The sequence below is a fragment of the Lactuca serriola genome, chromosome 3 (genome assembly GCF_051521515.1).
Source record: "Lactuca serriola cultivar US96UC23 chromosome 3, Lser_US96UC23_V15, whole genome shotgun sequence".
Lineage (NCBI taxonomy): Eukaryota > Viridiplantae > Streptophyta > Magnoliopsida > Asterales > Asteraceae > Lactuca > Lactuca serriola.
The window spans coordinates 127,220,645-127,236,404 of record NC_136410.1 but is presented as its reverse complement, the minus strand read 5'-3'; the positions used below and the strand labels follow the sequence as shown (position 1 = coordinate 127,236,404).

At 30.9% G+C, this 15,760-nt stretch overlaps 3 protein-coding genes across 3 annotated transcripts; all 3 read right to left on the bottom strand.

Moving 5' to 3' along the window:
* On the bottom strand, window positions 1-1,664 carry LOC145095699 (uncharacterized). The gene is made up of 3 exons (XM_079033536.1): window positions 1,064-1,664; window positions 110-970; window positions 1-23 (listed from the first exon to the last, which is right to left on the bottom strand). The coding sequence occupies exons 1-3, from the start codon at window positions 1,662-1,664 to the stop codon at window positions 1-3; spliced, it is 1,485 nt and encodes a 494-aa protein (XP_078889662.1).
* A 5,208-nt stretch (window positions 1,665-6,872) lies between these two features.
* LOC145094663 (uncharacterized) lies at window positions 6,873-7,919 on the bottom strand. The gene is made up of 3 exons (XM_079032769.1): window positions 7,798-7,919; window positions 7,564-7,716; window positions 6,873-7,012 (listed from the first exon to the last, which is right to left on the bottom strand). Exons 1-3 carry the CDS (start codon window positions 7,860-7,862, stop codon window positions 6,910-6,912), a joined length of 321 nt encoding a protein of 106 aa, XP_078888895.1. The 5' UTR covers window positions 7,863-7,919; the 3' UTR covers window positions 6,873-6,909.
* A 307-nt stretch (window positions 7,920-8,226) lies between these two features.
* Window positions 8,227-9,466, bottom strand: LOC145094662 (uncharacterized). Its single transcript, XM_079032768.1, has 5 exons — window positions 9,302-9,466; window positions 8,983-9,059; window positions 8,729-8,808; window positions 8,563-8,612; window positions 8,227-8,314 (listed from the first exon to the last, which is right to left on the bottom strand). Exons 1-5 carry the CDS (start codon window positions 9,417-9,419, stop codon window positions 8,283-8,285), a joined length of 357 nt encoding a protein of 118 aa, XP_078888894.1. The 5' UTR covers window positions 9,420-9,466; the 3' UTR covers window positions 8,227-8,282.
* Window positions 9,467-15,760: the final 6,294 nt, after the last annotated feature.

Genomic DNA, 15,760 nt, shown 5'->3' with positions numbered 1-15,760 from the left:
TCATGTTGCTTCATCTGCTAACCCTGCATTAAACATCAAATAAGCATCTAAGATACATATTTGAAGAAATTGTAAAATAATAAGTTGTTGATTGTACCTTGTTAATCACATAACACTTCTTTGTACACAACGTTTGATGTGTAGATTCCATCATTATCAAACGTTTTTTCCGACTTTACTAATACCTTAGTATTGACACGTGATCTTCCTCTGGACAACGCCACATAAAGTTGGCCATGTGAGAATACCGATTCTGGTAGATAAACACCTACATTTGGAATTGGTTGTCCTTGAGCTTTGTTGATTGTCATAGAGAAACTAAGCTGAATTGGAAACTGATTTCTCTTAAGTTTGAATGGGAAAATCTCATCGTCAGACGGACATAGAGGAATTCTTGGTAAAAACACTCTTTTTCCAGCATGTTGGCCAACAACTATCTCTGCATCAATGACATTTCGTTGGAAAGCTCGACATATCAATCTGGTGCCATTACATAACCCATTTGAAGGATCGATATTTCGCAAAAGTATTACAGGGCACCCAGTTTTTAACCGAAGATAATGAGGGGGTACACCACTAACATTTAGCGAGTTCAAATATTCCATCGGATATAAGTTATTTTTGTCATCTTCCGCTTCATCAAAACTATAGTAAACTTTTTGCTCGCCAGAAAATCGTTCGATCAACTTATTATTAATCTCATCAACACTTTCATTTTTAGTTGACAATATCGCCCTTGAAATGATAAATTTTGAATCGGCGTCGTTGGATTGCAAAGAAGGAAATATTGCATCAATCAGAGCATCCACTGATTTAGTTTTATCAGTGTATGGAATGGACATGTTATTAGGTATACGAATATAGGACTCGTCCAATGTTTCCTCCTTTCCATCACCGACTCGTAATAGAAAATCAGAAAACCGTGGGTCATTTATCGCTCTCATGTTGATATTTAATCGAAGCCTTTTAACTGAAGCCCATAGAGGTGAGATTCATAAGCTAGAGTCAACAATTTGTGCTCGAGTGCCGGTACTCACGACCAGAAACACTTGTCTAAAGTCACCTCCCATAACCATTATCTTTCCACCGAAAGGGAGCTTCTCATATGTGATGTCTTGCATTGTCCGATCAACTGCTTCTACTGCCTGCATCTTAGCCATTGCTGCTTCGTCCCATATGATTACCTTTGCCTTGAGAAGTATCTGAGCCTTCCCGCTTTGTTTAGTGATCTTGCACATCGAGTTATTATCAAGATTGAGGGGAATTCCAAATCGTGAATGAGCTGTTCTCCTTCCTGGCATGTTGTTAGCCGTAACACCTGACGTGGCAGTTGCAAGTGCAATAAGACCACGGGCACGAATATTGGTCAACAAAGCTTTGTACAAAAATGTCTTTCCAGTTCCACCGGGACCATCTATGAAGAACACACCCGGAATATTTTGATCCACATGCCTCATTATCTCATCATATGCAAACTTCTGGTCTGGATTGAGAGAGTCTCGCGCATGTAAGTCTTCATATTCCACATTTATAGAGTATTCTTCTTGCACCTCACGATGGCCTCTTGATTGTAAATCGATGTGTGCACTGACATTTGGAAGGTCGTAATCACTAAGCATTTTACTCATAGATTCTAGGAAGACTCTAATGTCGATGAGGACCATATTTTTCACTCGTTCGGCACATCCATATTATTTCCTATAATCTTCAGAAAGAGAATCATAGTGGTCGTCCCATAACTTGCAAACATTTCTTGGTTCACAAAAAATCAGCATCGTCGTAAATAACCTTCTAAGTGTGCTGGGAAATTGAAATAAGGAAGCCTCTACAAGACGCTGTGATAAATTATCATCGGTCTCTATTAAACCTCTTTCAAGAACTGCTTTTCGAAATGTAGGATGTAATACACCATTGGCTGTATACAAATCTTCAAAGCAGGTAGGCACAATAATATGACATAAAAGCAAGCGTAGGTAGTATCTCTCTCCTTCAGCTGGATTAGCATAAACAAGTCGACCAATCATTGATTTATGTTCCCTGGTCCTCCAACAATGGTTGCTCCGATTCCATGTAAAATGTTTGGGAAAATCCTTATACAAATATTTTCTCGCATTGGAATCTTCTTTATTCTTCTTGAAAAATGCCGTCAACATTGAATTTTTTTTCTTTCTCCATATCAACAATGTCTTCCATTCTGTCACCGTCTTTGAACCTAACCAACTGTTGATTCGGGAGATGTATTTGCAAGGCCAACACACAAGGGTGAATTTTTGAAAGATGAAAGCTAAAAACTCACCATAATACCTCAGGAGGGGACACATAATGTGCGTCTTGAAACTTTCGTATCTCATTAATAACAACATTTTCTTGGTCTTTATCAATATGGATAACTTGTTTGTCATGGCCCTTATAAACATATTTGAAGAGGTACTTCACAGACTTTATACTCAAACAAACCTCAACGTTGATATGACAATTAAACATCATTAACAACTTTGGGTTGTATGGAGTCACCCATCTGTTATCCAATGTTGTATTTCTTATAGTCACCTCAATTCCATTATTTCTCCTTCTATATAATGGATATGAGTCCTCTCCTTGTGATGTCTTTTCATTGAATTGCCTAGGATATCTGAAACGACATATTTTTGGCACACCCTGCATACATGGACTTTTTCTTGTAAGCTACCACAAGGACCGTGCATCATGTGACTTTTGACAAGATCATGCATTTCAGGAAACCCTATTGGGTCGGGAATTTCCCCACACACAAGTTTGTCATAATCGCCTGGATTATTCATCTTATATCCAGGTGTCATTATTAAGAGGAAATGTGCATGTGGCAATCCACACTTTTGAAACTCTATCACATACACATATGACCCCACCACACCAATTATATGTCTCTGGAATAACTGTACCTTGAGATCCTCTAACTTAGCATGAAAAACTCTTGCAACAAGGTCCGATCGATCTTGAGCTGACTGTCCAGGCAATAACTCATCATCGATTTCTTTCCATTTTGGGTTGCACGTCATTGTAAGAAATATATCAGGCCTCCCATCATCTTGAACTAAAGTCATGGCATCCAGAAATCTTCGACGCATGTCACATGGACCTCCAATGAAACTTGCAGGTAACACAACTCTCTGTCCAACCCTACTTGGTTGAACCTCACCAGCATTGAAGCAATCAACAACGCCCTGGTATAAATCGGATCAAATTTTGGTTTGGTTCTTTTCAACAAAAACAAAACGTGTAGTCTCAATCTTTATATAGGTATCTACTGCAAACTGCTGGAACAATCTCCCTCCCATCAAAATCACATTATCATTCGACCATATATGGAACTTGTAACAATAGTACTCCCGCATACTTATAGTATTTCTGCCTTTTTTTGAAGTAGATCCTGTGATATCATAATTTATGTGAAAAATATAAATTTAATATCCAAATATTTAAGGCAATATCTGTTACATGTTTTAAATATGTAAAAGAATGTTAAAGGCGTACCTTCTGAACCTTCATCATTGTCTTCATTGTCACTGTGAATCTCATCCATGGCAACCCCATATCTTGGTATTTTAGGATGCCATCGAGACTCACCATTGGGAAAGAATAAAGGATACGACAAAGGATCATAACAACCAAAGTGAGGTTGAATTTCAATACTATAGTTAGACCTCCCATAGACAATAATACTTCTTTTATATGCAATGATGTTGTCATTTCCTTCAACCCAAATACCAGCAACCTATGCAAATGTGTAGTTCAATATGGTGATTAATATGATATGTATATTAATAAATATGACACCTTTAATTTTAAAATGAATAAAGATAAATGTTAATATTCATACCTCAGATGTGGTCGGCTTATTGTACACCCTTCGGTCAAGTTCCACCGATGCATTCAAAGTCACTCTATAATTATCAAGCGGTCCTAGATCAGAAAGTCGTTTAAATGTTATAACGTACGGATTCGAAGCTAGAATACGTGCATAATAGTTTCTATTGTATCTTTTTTGATTTTCTACAAATATATTATTTGGATAAATAGTCATATATTATAAATGCAAATATATACTTATATAAATGACATACCTTTTTCTATATCTATCGGGTTTTGGGAATCATCACAGTTTTCGTTTCCCTTATCTATGGTCCTCATTGAACACTATAATGGAAATGTTAAGAATAAGCACATATTATATCATCAAGAATGTAGCATTTTGTAATGTAGACCAAGTGATTTAGTAGTCATGTATGTGTGTGTTTCAGAAAGCAACACAACCCTTAATAAATAACCAACTATACTAAAAACTTGTAATCCAAAAACACAATAGAAAAATAAACCACACATGAAAATTTCCATAGATATCCAAAAATTATTATTTATCAATTCATAAGTCAACACAAGAAAAATAAACCACACATGAAAAAATTCACTACAATATGTCTAACATTAATGTAGATCAACTATAAAAGCAACGCACTCATAAAAGTTGTCAAAACTTGAAAAAAACACCACCAAATGTCTCACACGAAATTAAAAATTCTTCTAGACGATGTTAAATGCTTCTGGCATCCTCGGTTGGAACTCCACGTTGCTTAGTTTGGTTGATATCAAAATATTCACTAAAAATAAGATAAAAACTATTAAAATGTATTGATTTAGTTATTTTAATATCACTACAAATATTATAATTTTCTAGAAAAAACTTACTTGAATCCAAATGAACCAATTTCACCCGAGAAACAAATATTATATACTTTCTCTTTATCGCATAGACAGTCTTCACAATCTGATGGTGTGTTCGGTCGGTTATATATAGTTTCATCTTTATTATACTCCCCCTATTTATAATCAAATATTTCCAAAGTCACCTAATTTTGTTTTAGTGTAATAATAATAATAATAATAATAATAATAATAAACACTTACGGTCCATCTTGGAGATATAAAGTGAACGAAGTTAACGTCAATACACCATAGTAACAAGAATAGTTTTGCTTCCCTTTGATGATTTTTCCAACAATATCTAAAAATAGCGATAATTAAAAGGACAACTTGTTATTATTTTAAAAACTTTAGAATGCTATATATATATATATATATATATATATATATATATATATATATATATATATATATATATAAAGTTATTAAATTTACCAATCATCATTTTTCTCTCTGTCCAATCCTCTACTAAACTTTTATTGAGGGAACCAATGGAAAAACCAGAAACCATAATATGATAGCATCGGCCAAACGATTAAACCGTGTGTTATTGCTGATCTTAATCATCAAATCGCCATGTAATAAATTGTATTCTTGATACCTTGGATACTCAGCATAGGTTGGTTTGATTTGGAAATGGTTTAAAGAAAACACACCACCCAATAGATTCCCCCCATAAATAAAACGCATCATTTGTTGTTGAACAACTGCTAACAATTTCTCTCTCTAATAGAAAATGTAATATTTTTATAAACAAAATACTTATGATAAATTATGAAAATGAAATAAAATATAAATAGTTTTTTAAACATACATTTTGATCAATGAGAACCATGAAGAGTTTGTTTGCTCTTGAGTCCCTCCAAATGAAATCAACACGAACGAGTGTCAAAACATACCACAAATGGTAGTTTAGTAGCAATAAAAATGCATCAACGTAAATTTGACCATTCATGATTCTACAAAATGAAAGTCATATGTGATTGATGTAGAATTGATTTACATCATTATTTATATTAAAAACTATGTCGATTTGAGATGCACAAAGTATAATAACATATGTATCATAAATTTGAAATATCCAAGCAATAAGAGTTTTTATTACATGATTTATTTATTAAATATTACAGAAAACCTAAAGCATATATTAATAACAAATATTATTACGATTTATTTGATATGAATTGTAAGATTTAAAAAGTTTAAAACAAATATTTAAGTAAATAATGGATGTTACAAAAAGTCGAAAACAAATTTTGAAGACCGTTGGATAAAACTGCTTTAAATACTAAAAAAGATAGAAGTGTGAACTCTGAAACTCTGAATTCTGTTTGCAAATAAACCGAGAGAAAAAGGACCGTTAATTTTTAATAAGGCCCAATATTGTTTATACTTTTGGGCCATGAGAATGTTATATGACTTTTGAAGACATTAAAATAAAGTCCAATTCATAGTAACATCCACTTATTTTTAATAAGATCCAATATGTTTTCAGAGTCGAGACCGATATCATTTTTTTGCTCTATCGCTCTAAAATCTAAATAAATATATAGCATATAATATTGAATTAATTAAAAACATCGCTAAAACATAATTTAACAAGATGATAAGATAATTTGATAAAAAAAAAATACTATTATATATATATTTTTTTTAATTAATCAATGTCATATCATTATGTCATCTCACCAATTATTTTTAGATAACTAATTGGATTTAATATTAAATAATTTGGATATTCATTGTTTTAACATCTTTTTGAATTAAATCCTATGATTTAATGTTGAATGGTTAAGAATTTAAGATAATCTCTTCATATTTGTTGTTTAAATAATTTAATATACTCTCTTCAATTACCTAATTTTCTTTTCTTCATAAAACAATATATGTAATTTCATGAATCGTAATGAATCTTGTGAATACTGTATCATTTATCAATAATTAAACATTAAATTTTCAAACAACTTAAATTATAATAGCCTAATTTTCAACTACCACAACAATATATTGAATTGATAATCAAACAAACAAGCATGATGCAAACAACAAAATCTAAACCTCATCCCGGATGCAATTTTTAAAAAAACAATCTTCACATGGTTATACCAAATTCGATCTAGTAAAGTAGAAAATGAAGAATTGTATTTGAGACATAAGAATTTTATCATTTCAAACAGATAGAAGAAGTAAAGAAACCTGAATTCGTGTAACGAAATGTAATGCAATGCAATGGAGTAATCTTCTAGTTCCGTTTCCTTGTCGGTGAATTGTGCTGTGAAAGTAAAAATCAAGAACATAATATATATGATTTATAGACGGAATAATGTATCATATGATGTATTTTCGGATATTACTAACTGTCAAAAGTCATACCAAAAAATATTTTAAATCATACCATAAATACTAATTGTCAAAAATCATACCAAAAATACTTTAAATCATACCATAAATACTAATTGTCAAAAATCATACCAAAATTAATTACCGTATTTTACTTTGAAGATTCAAAATATAATCTCCTAATATGAAAAAAAAAACCAATGTAACAATTACAAATAGCAACATATTATATTGAATAAATTAATTAACAAAAACTAATAAGATTCTTGTACTTTTGGATTTTGAATAGTTATTTTTATCATTTTAATTTTCAATAGTAAAGATATCTGATAAAGCGATTTGGGCGTTTGTATGGATTTAACTAAATATTACCTGTTGGATATTAACCCAAATCGACTAATTTATAAGTTAATAGGTCAATATTGCCTCATCAAATAGAATATGAAAAAAAAAAAAAGTTTAAAGAAAATACAACATAACAACCTTCTAGCTTCCTCATCCCTCAATTTGACATCTATTTCTTTGCTTGGAGGGTATTTTGGTAATTCTGATGGTTCACAAGCATAAGGCTCGGTGCCGAAGAACTGCACACAGCTCAAGAAACTTAATCCCACCTTCCAATTTCCCCACTCTATCCTGTTAAATGTAAGAAAAAATACCAATTTCTTTATTATAATGTTTTTAAAAGTGGATTTTTTTATATAAAAGTTGTGAGACCTGAAAGGCAGCATTGGTAAGTCTGATCTTGCGGAATTTCTCTTCATCTGGCTTAGTTGCAGCATTCTTGATGTAAGTCAACAGAGTGTTGAATGATGTCTTCACTTTTGCCTCGTCATCCTAGTATACATCAAACAGTTAAATTAAATATAAAATTAGCATAACCTCAAAACCCAATTTTATATATTTTCATTATTTCTTTACCTTATTGCTTTGCTTAAGGGATCTTAAACACTCTCTCATTTGCTCAGATTTTGTAGCAGGCCTAATGGGCAATGAACTCTATAATAAAAAAAAAAAAAACAATATTCAAATTGTGAAGGAAAAATATTAATTTTTATTAAATGTTAAAATTTATAATATATAAAAATAATACCTTCTTTTCCTCAACTATAGGTGCAGAAGGTACAAAATACAAAATAAATAAATAAATAAATAAATAAAGTTACCGTTTTCTTTCATTTTCTTCCTCCATGCGTTTTGCTTCAAGTAGTTCCTTCCCAATTCGTATCCGCTCCTAAAGATAATTTTATATTAAGTACATGATACAAAATGACGTAAATACCCTTCTACTTTATTAAAACTTAAAAGAGAAGAACATATTACACATTCTACTTGGAATATCGGATGAAATTATGTTAAGAGTTTCACAAACTGAAGGCCACTTTAAGAACCAAGAGTATAAATGGTATAATTTAACACAATTCTACAAAACTGAAATTAAGTTTTGAGATTATTTATCTTTCAAGAAAAAGAAATAATTACCTTCTCTCGTTCTCTTTCCATTCTCCTCTTTCTTTTTGCGTGCTCGCTCCCTTAAACATAAGCAAATACCAAAATATGAGTTAACTAAAGAAGTAAAATAAAAAAAAATAAACATTTTCAAAATTTTTAATAAACGGATAAAGAAAGAAGAATAAAAAAATTATACTTCGGTTCTTGTGCTTTTGCTTTTCTTTCTTCAGGTGTAAGAGAAGGCTTGGAAGGTTCTGATTTACTCTTCGCAGACACCTTAGCAAAGAGTAACATAAAACTTAGTAAAAAAAAGTAAGCTTGATAAATTATTTTCCCATTTGATACTATAAAGGCAAAAGAATTTTAAACAGATACATGTTAAATATTAATAAACAGATTTCTTGGAATAAGAAATGTTAAGTGAGTATGAGAGAAAGAGAGTAAGAGTACCAAAGGCATTTGATCTATGTCTGCATCTTCTTCATGTTCAACAATCCAATTTGCAGCAGCCTCAAGACTTGAGTTACCTAAATACAAATGTGTTAGATAAAAGCAATATGTAAAAGCTAGGCTAAAAACTAATCAGACAATACTAAGCTGAATGAATTCTTATAAAATACAAAGAACTGAAAACCACTTAAGTTTAGACAGCTGCTATATAGCAAAATTCCAATTCCATAACGTATATCAACTTTAGTTAAATAGTACAGAAGCATGGATAGAAATAGTCTGGAAAGAAACCTTGAATCAAAGACTTCAGCCCACTCACCAGAGAAATGAAGTGCCCGAGTTGATCTTTCCTTTGAGAAACCCATTGATTCAAGCTCCTCTAGTAGCTTTAAGTCAACATCAGGAACAAACATTTCTAACAAAGAAACATGCAACATTTGAAGTCCTCAGTCGCAGCTAGAAGAGGTCGAAGGAAGAAATTGTTGGATAATTATGGGACCACTTCATAAATATATACGATATATTATTAAATCCAGTTATTATGGTAAAAGTATAAATTGTTGATGGACCGATTTATAGAATATTTACTTACCTTGTAGGTTGAGTTTTCGGTTTGACTCAAGATCCTCAAGATCCCTTCCATCTCTCACATTAGAGTTTATCTCCATCTATAAATATATGTGATGAGGAACAAATAAAAAAAACACGAAAATACACTAAGAAATTCGTATGGTTCATTGCTGAGGGATTTTAGAGAGAGTTCTTGAGATCAACTAGAAAGCTCTTCCTAGTCTCTAGATCCGAAAATCTCAATGGAAAAGGTATGTAATCATTCTTTCATGTTTAAGTTTTCTTTTAATTAGATTCGAGAGTAAAGATCCAAAATTATGTTTCCGTGTTTTATGTTTTGGTTATGAAAATAACCAACAATTGGTATCAGAGCCTACTCGAATCTGTTATCAGAAATTTTGGGATGGTTTTAGTTCTTTTGATCATTCAACTAAAACATATTTGGATGTATATGTTTACTCTTCTTTCTTTTATCGGCATTTCTTGCTTGACTCGGTGATATGAGATTGTGATTGGTGTGTATTATATAGCCATTTTTCTGTTATATGTACTGAAAAATCACGGCAATAAGTGATCAAGAACTATCCTTCGTATTTTCCATTTACTTTTAACACAAGGTCCGGTTAATGTTTTTCTATTTAGTTTTAACACAAGGACCGGTTAATGTTTGTGAAGTAATTGTTTTGACAATGTCCATAAATGCATTATGAACTTAAAATGTGCCTTTCGGATTTGGACGACTTCTTAATTTAATATACACCCATTTATGTTATGATTCTTTAAAACTAATGCATGTACATACAGTGATTATGAACCCTTTTTTTTTATACTCACCTTTAATTTTGGGTGTTATTATAATATTGAGGTATCCAAAGCTGTTAAAATATCACACATCATAGCTTATTATCAATGGGATTAGCAATTATTATCGTTTCTACAAATAATTGTTTTTGATTAATTTTAATCCAAATTAACAATTATTTGGAAGGGTTGATATTGATTTGATATTTAATATTAAAGAATCAAGTATTTATTTTCAAGAAAATTGTCAAATTTTCAATTTTCATATTAATCGGCTTGTATAATGGGATTAGCAAATTTGGTCTTCATAAAATTCTTATCTGAGGATTCTTAAATTTATTTATGTTGTGTTATCTTGTTTATTTTTAAACAAGTATATACTATTTTTTTAAACTGTTATCGAGAAAAGATTTGAAGACTTTTGGTTGTCTATAAATTCAATTATGATATTATTTTCATAGTAAATTAACTAACACAATATATCACTAAAGTGATCACTTTTGTGAAAATTAATTTACGATAAATTTAAATATATTTTGTTTATGTGTTTGTTAATGCGGATATTAATCGATCCAAAGATAGGTTAATATTTGGCCGGATAAACACATGTTTGATGATAAATATGTGACAACTTTTAGGTTACATGTCATTAATTAGTCAATCCAAAGAGGGACTTGTTAATTGGCATGATATATTGTCAATTCTTATTATCAAAATTTTATAGTTTATGTGTTTATTAATGCGGGTATTAGTCGACCCAAAGGTAGACTAATATTTGGTCGAATAAACACATATGTGGTGATAACATGTGACGATTTTTTGGTTTCATATGATTAATAAGTCAATCCAAAGAGGGGCTTGTTAATTGACATGATTTATTATCAATGTTTATCTCTAAAATAAAGATATCTCTTGCAAGTTAGTATTACTGTCCAAAGATTTGATATTAATGTTGTGTTGATACCTTGTAAAAATGTCATAAATTGAAATTATTGATTACGGTTTATGGATTAATGAGCATAAAAGTAGATTTACCTATATTCTCAAAACAGAAATTTGAATTATGGTATTATACCTGTTAACATTGATCACAATTATGATTCTTACTCAATGAGATTAACTTTAAGGAATGCAATGAGGACATTATGTTAGTTCTCAATTGCGTGGATATTGACCATTCATTTTGGATAGAGCAACATTCTTTGAGGATGTTGAGTTTGGGGGAGAAACAAGGTTAAAACATTGTCCTTAAGGATGAATCAATCTTGATTCCTATTATTGCTTTTGATAGTATGCAAATTATGAATCAGTGATCGACAATGTTTTTCAATCTCCTATTTTGAATACACAAACTCAACAACCTCAACTTTGGATATCCTATGCGTGGTACCACATTTTTCATCAATTTATTATCTCTTTTGGTTTTGGGGTAAATACAGTAGATGATTTTGTGTATCACAAATTAAGTGGGAGTAAATTTATCTTTCTGGTCTTGGGCAGATATCTACGCAACTCAAGTTTGGATCATAAGAAAGCAACCAAATGGATTTTGATATATCTATATATAACAAAAGGCCATATGCTCAACTATAGGAAATTCAGATGTTTTGGAGATCATTTTTATTAAGAATATGATTTATTAGATGCCAAAATGGTTACTGATCCATATCAGGATACTTTTACATTTTAGCATGATGAGCCATTTCATGTAATAGACTTAGGTAGTTTCTTCCATAATGGCAGCATAATTTGTAGCATGGAACATGGTTGCGGAAATTTGTCATGATGCTACACATTATTGGTATTAAAAGAACACTAAAGTTGTGATAATAAGTCAGCCAGATTATATTCCAATAACAAAAGTTATATTAAGTCAAAGCATATTGACATCAAGTTTCATTCTGTTAACACAATAATGCAAATGGAAATATATATAGCACATATGAACAAATTCCATGAAAGCGGATCCGCTCATAAAGGGATTACCTCCCTAGGTCTTTCATGAGCATACTACACACGTTGGTATGATATTTGGTTTTAGTGGGAGTTTTATGGTGCTTTATGTTTTGTTTAAGATTAATTATGTTTTTCTGTACAGAATTAGGAATTTGGTCAACTCCATTATTAGTTGCACTTATTTGAAGTTTGATCTCACTTCAATATCAAGAGGAACTCGTTGTAAATCTATTTAGATTTTAAAACCACACATCATGTTTAATCTATGTCGTTAGTTATATATGTATATGTGACCATTGATAGGTTTAGTTACGTAAATTGTAACGAAGGCCGCTTTGATCCTATACTATTATGATTAGTGGACAAGATTGTTTAAGGGTACCAATGTTATAATAACATTCATTAAAGTGCTTATACAGTTATACGTACATTTATATATTCGTGGTCCAGTGGGAGATTGTTGGATAATTATGGGACCACTTCATAAATATGTACGATATATTATTAAATCCAGTTATTATGGTAAAAGTATAAATTGTTGATGGACCGATTTATAGAATATTTACTTACCTTGTGGGTTGAGTTCCCGGTTTGACTCAAGATCCTCAAGATCCCTTCCATCTCTCACATTAGAGTTTATCTCCATCTATAAATATATGTGATGAGGAACAAATTAAAAAAAACACGAAAATACACTAAGAAATTCGTATGGTTCGTTGCTGAGGGATTTTAGAGAGAGTTCTTGAGATCAACTAGAAAGCTCTTCCTAGTCTCTAGATCCGAAAATCTCAATGGAAAAGGTATGTAATCATTCTTTCATGTTTAAGTTTTCTTTTAATTAGATTCGAGATTAAAGATCCAAAATTATGCTTCCGTGTTTTATGTTTTGGTTATGAAAATAACCAACAGAAATCCCATCCTTCTCCAAATTCTTTGATTCTGTCCCTTTATTCATATTATAGAATTCAAACAGTCTATCCCCCAAGCTAGGTTGACCATCATTTGATTTAATCAATATATCAATGCATGGGATTTACCCAAAAGATTATCCCAATCTCGGACTGTGTCATCCTCACCAACTTGAGACTCAAACATAATATTCGTGTAAAAGCAACAAACAGAAAAAAAAACAAGTTTCATTAGATATGGCAGTAACTATGAAAGAAGAGGATGCATGAAATGGAACAGAAACAAAAATAGAAAGATTGCCTTGGTAAGCATTTCCTGAGGTATGATTTTGGGCTTTTTCTTGTTTATGGTGTGCGATGTCTGGTGGCGATGGCGATGGAGAGGACACTCTAGGGTTAGGGCCTGCAGTTAATAGTGTCCGATGGTGGCAGCGAGATAGAGTTAGGGTTTCTAGGTAGAAGCGGGGCTGCAGATGACGACTGAAGGTAACGACAACGTCAGCAGGGTGGCGATGGCGCGACTATAGGAGGGTGGTGGTAATGGAAGCCTATCGGAGGTTGAAGAAAGTGAGGAGGTAGACGGAATAGATTTGGAAGAAGCTTTTGGAAGAAACGATGGCTGTTAGTGTCCGGAGGGTATTAGGGTTTTCCACGAGAAGCTACGACCGTACGTTATAATGATACGTGCATTGTAAGCTTAATATATTGTACATGGTGTTATAAAATATATACCTCTTAATTTTCAAAACATGGGCAATGTGTTTAATAATATAGTTATATATATATATATATATATATATATATATATATATATATATATATATATATATATATATATATATATATATAGGATATAGATCCGGTAAGAAATTTTTTTTGGTAGGAAGGTAAGAAGTTTTTTTTCTACATATTTTTTTGACAAACAAAAGAAATGAATCACTAGATGATTCACAAGAAAAAATTCCCAAAAAAACATCTTTATGATTCATTTTTAAGTAAATTAAGAAAAAATTCACTTCTGTGACAATTTTAGTGAATAACAACAAAATCATTGTATAAATGAATCATCGAGATGTTTTTTTGAGAATTTTTTTTGTGAATCATCTTACAAATGAATATCTAATAATTCATTTTGTTTGTTCGCGAAAAAAATATGTAGAAAAAAAACTTCTTACCTTCCTACCAAAAATTTCCTTCTTATTTGATCTTGACTATATATATATATATATATATATATATATATATACTAGCCGTTTACCTGCGCCAAGCGACGGGTGCGATTAACTTTCTTTCAGAAATTAGTTTCCCCTAAACAAAAAAAAAATACTAAATCGGTAAATAAATAGACCTGATGAACCAAACACAAAAATGACTTCTTATTGCTCGAAGGTAGAGGTTTAGGTGATAATCAAAGATGGAGAGGCACTGATTTGGATGTGTCTTCAATTTTATATGACCTATGAAGATAATCTGCCGAGATATGGGGAAACAACGAGATAAGGAATGAGCTAGGTCAAAACAATAACACCTTAATAACAAGGGCGATAAGATTCATTTGAAACAATAATGCCCAATTCAACTCATTCAAGAAGTCAGATTTGATCTAACCGATTCATTTGATTTTGATCAATTTAAAAGCTAAAATTGAGAAAAGGTTGGTTTAACATTTGTTGACTGATTCACGGATAAGATCTGATTGCATAAACTTGTTGTATATTATGTTTTAAGGATTGTACCATGTTGACTCATTCTAGTCAAAGAATATGATTTTTTTTAAAATTTAAATCATCTATATTGGGTAAGATAAGGATGTATGTTTGAATGTTTCAATATTAATTTTACATTTGTACTTAATGCATTGTATTTTGTAATTTGTTGATAAATGTTTGTACATTGAGCTGAAAGGTTTGGACGTCTTAAATCTATTTTTAGAAATAGTAAGGTTATATATATATATATATATATATATATATATATATATATATATATATATATATATATATATATATATATATATATATATATATACTATTCGTTTTTATGTATTATTCAATATTCATCAAACTAATTTCCATTTACTTAAATAACACTAAATGTTAATAATAAGATTAATAATTGGTTGTTATATAGTATCATTATATAACATCAAGTTATTATTTACGATTCTATAGTATACAAGATTTTAAAAACCAAAACAGACCAACCGATCAGTTAAAACGGGAATGCTGAAAAACCGTAATAAACTATAAGTAATATTTAATCGAAACGGTTCAAAACCAATTAATTCAACATGTAAAAAATCTTACTATGGTAGAAATATTTAGCCTGAATTGGCCTGAACAAGCCATATGATCTTATAACGTTAAATCGCAATAACGTTTTATAAGTTATAACTATTTTTTTCTTTTTAATTTTATTAATTATTTTTCTGTAACTAATTAAGTACATATATAAGTTCGTGTTCGAAAATGTTATACATACCTTTTTGTTTCTTAGATTTTTTATTTTTCATATTTGTATTTGTATTTTATTTTTGGAGATTG

What these genes read in the sequence shown, in the direction of transcription:
- LOC145095699 (XM_079033536.1), bottom strand. Translation starts at nt 1,664, where the DNA reads ATGGTCCTCATCGACATTAGAGTCTTCCTAGAATCTATGAGTAAAATG. An exon ending in AAAGATAATGGTTATGGGAG is followed by an intron (nt 971 to 1,063) that starts GTGACTTTAGAC and finishes TATGGGCTTCAG; the next exon opens with TTAAAAGGCTTCGATTAAAT. An exon ending in TGTGTACAAAGAAGTGTTAT is followed by an intron (nt 24 to 109) that starts GTGATTAACAAG and finishes TGTTTAATGCAG; the next exon opens with GGTTAGCAGATGAAGCAACA.
- LOC145094663 (XM_079032769.1), bottom strand. Translation starts at nt 7,862, where the DNA reads ATGCTGCAACTAAGCCAGATGAAGAGAAATTCCGCAAGATCAGACTTA. An exon ending in TTACCAATGCTGCCTTTCAG is followed by an intron (nt 7,717 to 7,797) that starts GTCTCACAACTT and finishes TACATTTAACAG; the next exon opens with GATAGAGTGGGGAAATTGGA. An exon ending in AGGGATGAGGAAGCTAGAAG is followed by an intron (nt 7,013 to 7,563) that starts GTTGTTATGTTG and finishes TTACTTTCACAG; the next exon opens with CACAATTCACCGACAAGGAA.
- LOC145094662 (XM_079032768.1), bottom strand. Translation starts at nt 9,419, where the DNA reads ATGTTGCATGTTTCTTTGTTAGAAATGTTTGTTCCTGATGTTGACTTA. An exon ending in ACATAGATCAAATGCCTTTG is followed by an intron (nt 8,809 to 8,982) that starts GTACTCTTACTC and finishes CTCTTTGCTAAG; the next exon opens with GTGTCTGCGAAGAGTAAATC. An exon ending in TGGAAAGAGAACGAGAGAAG is followed by an intron (nt 8,315 to 8,562) that starts GTAATTATTTCT and finishes AATTATCTTTAG; the next exon opens with GAGCGGATACGAATTGGGAA.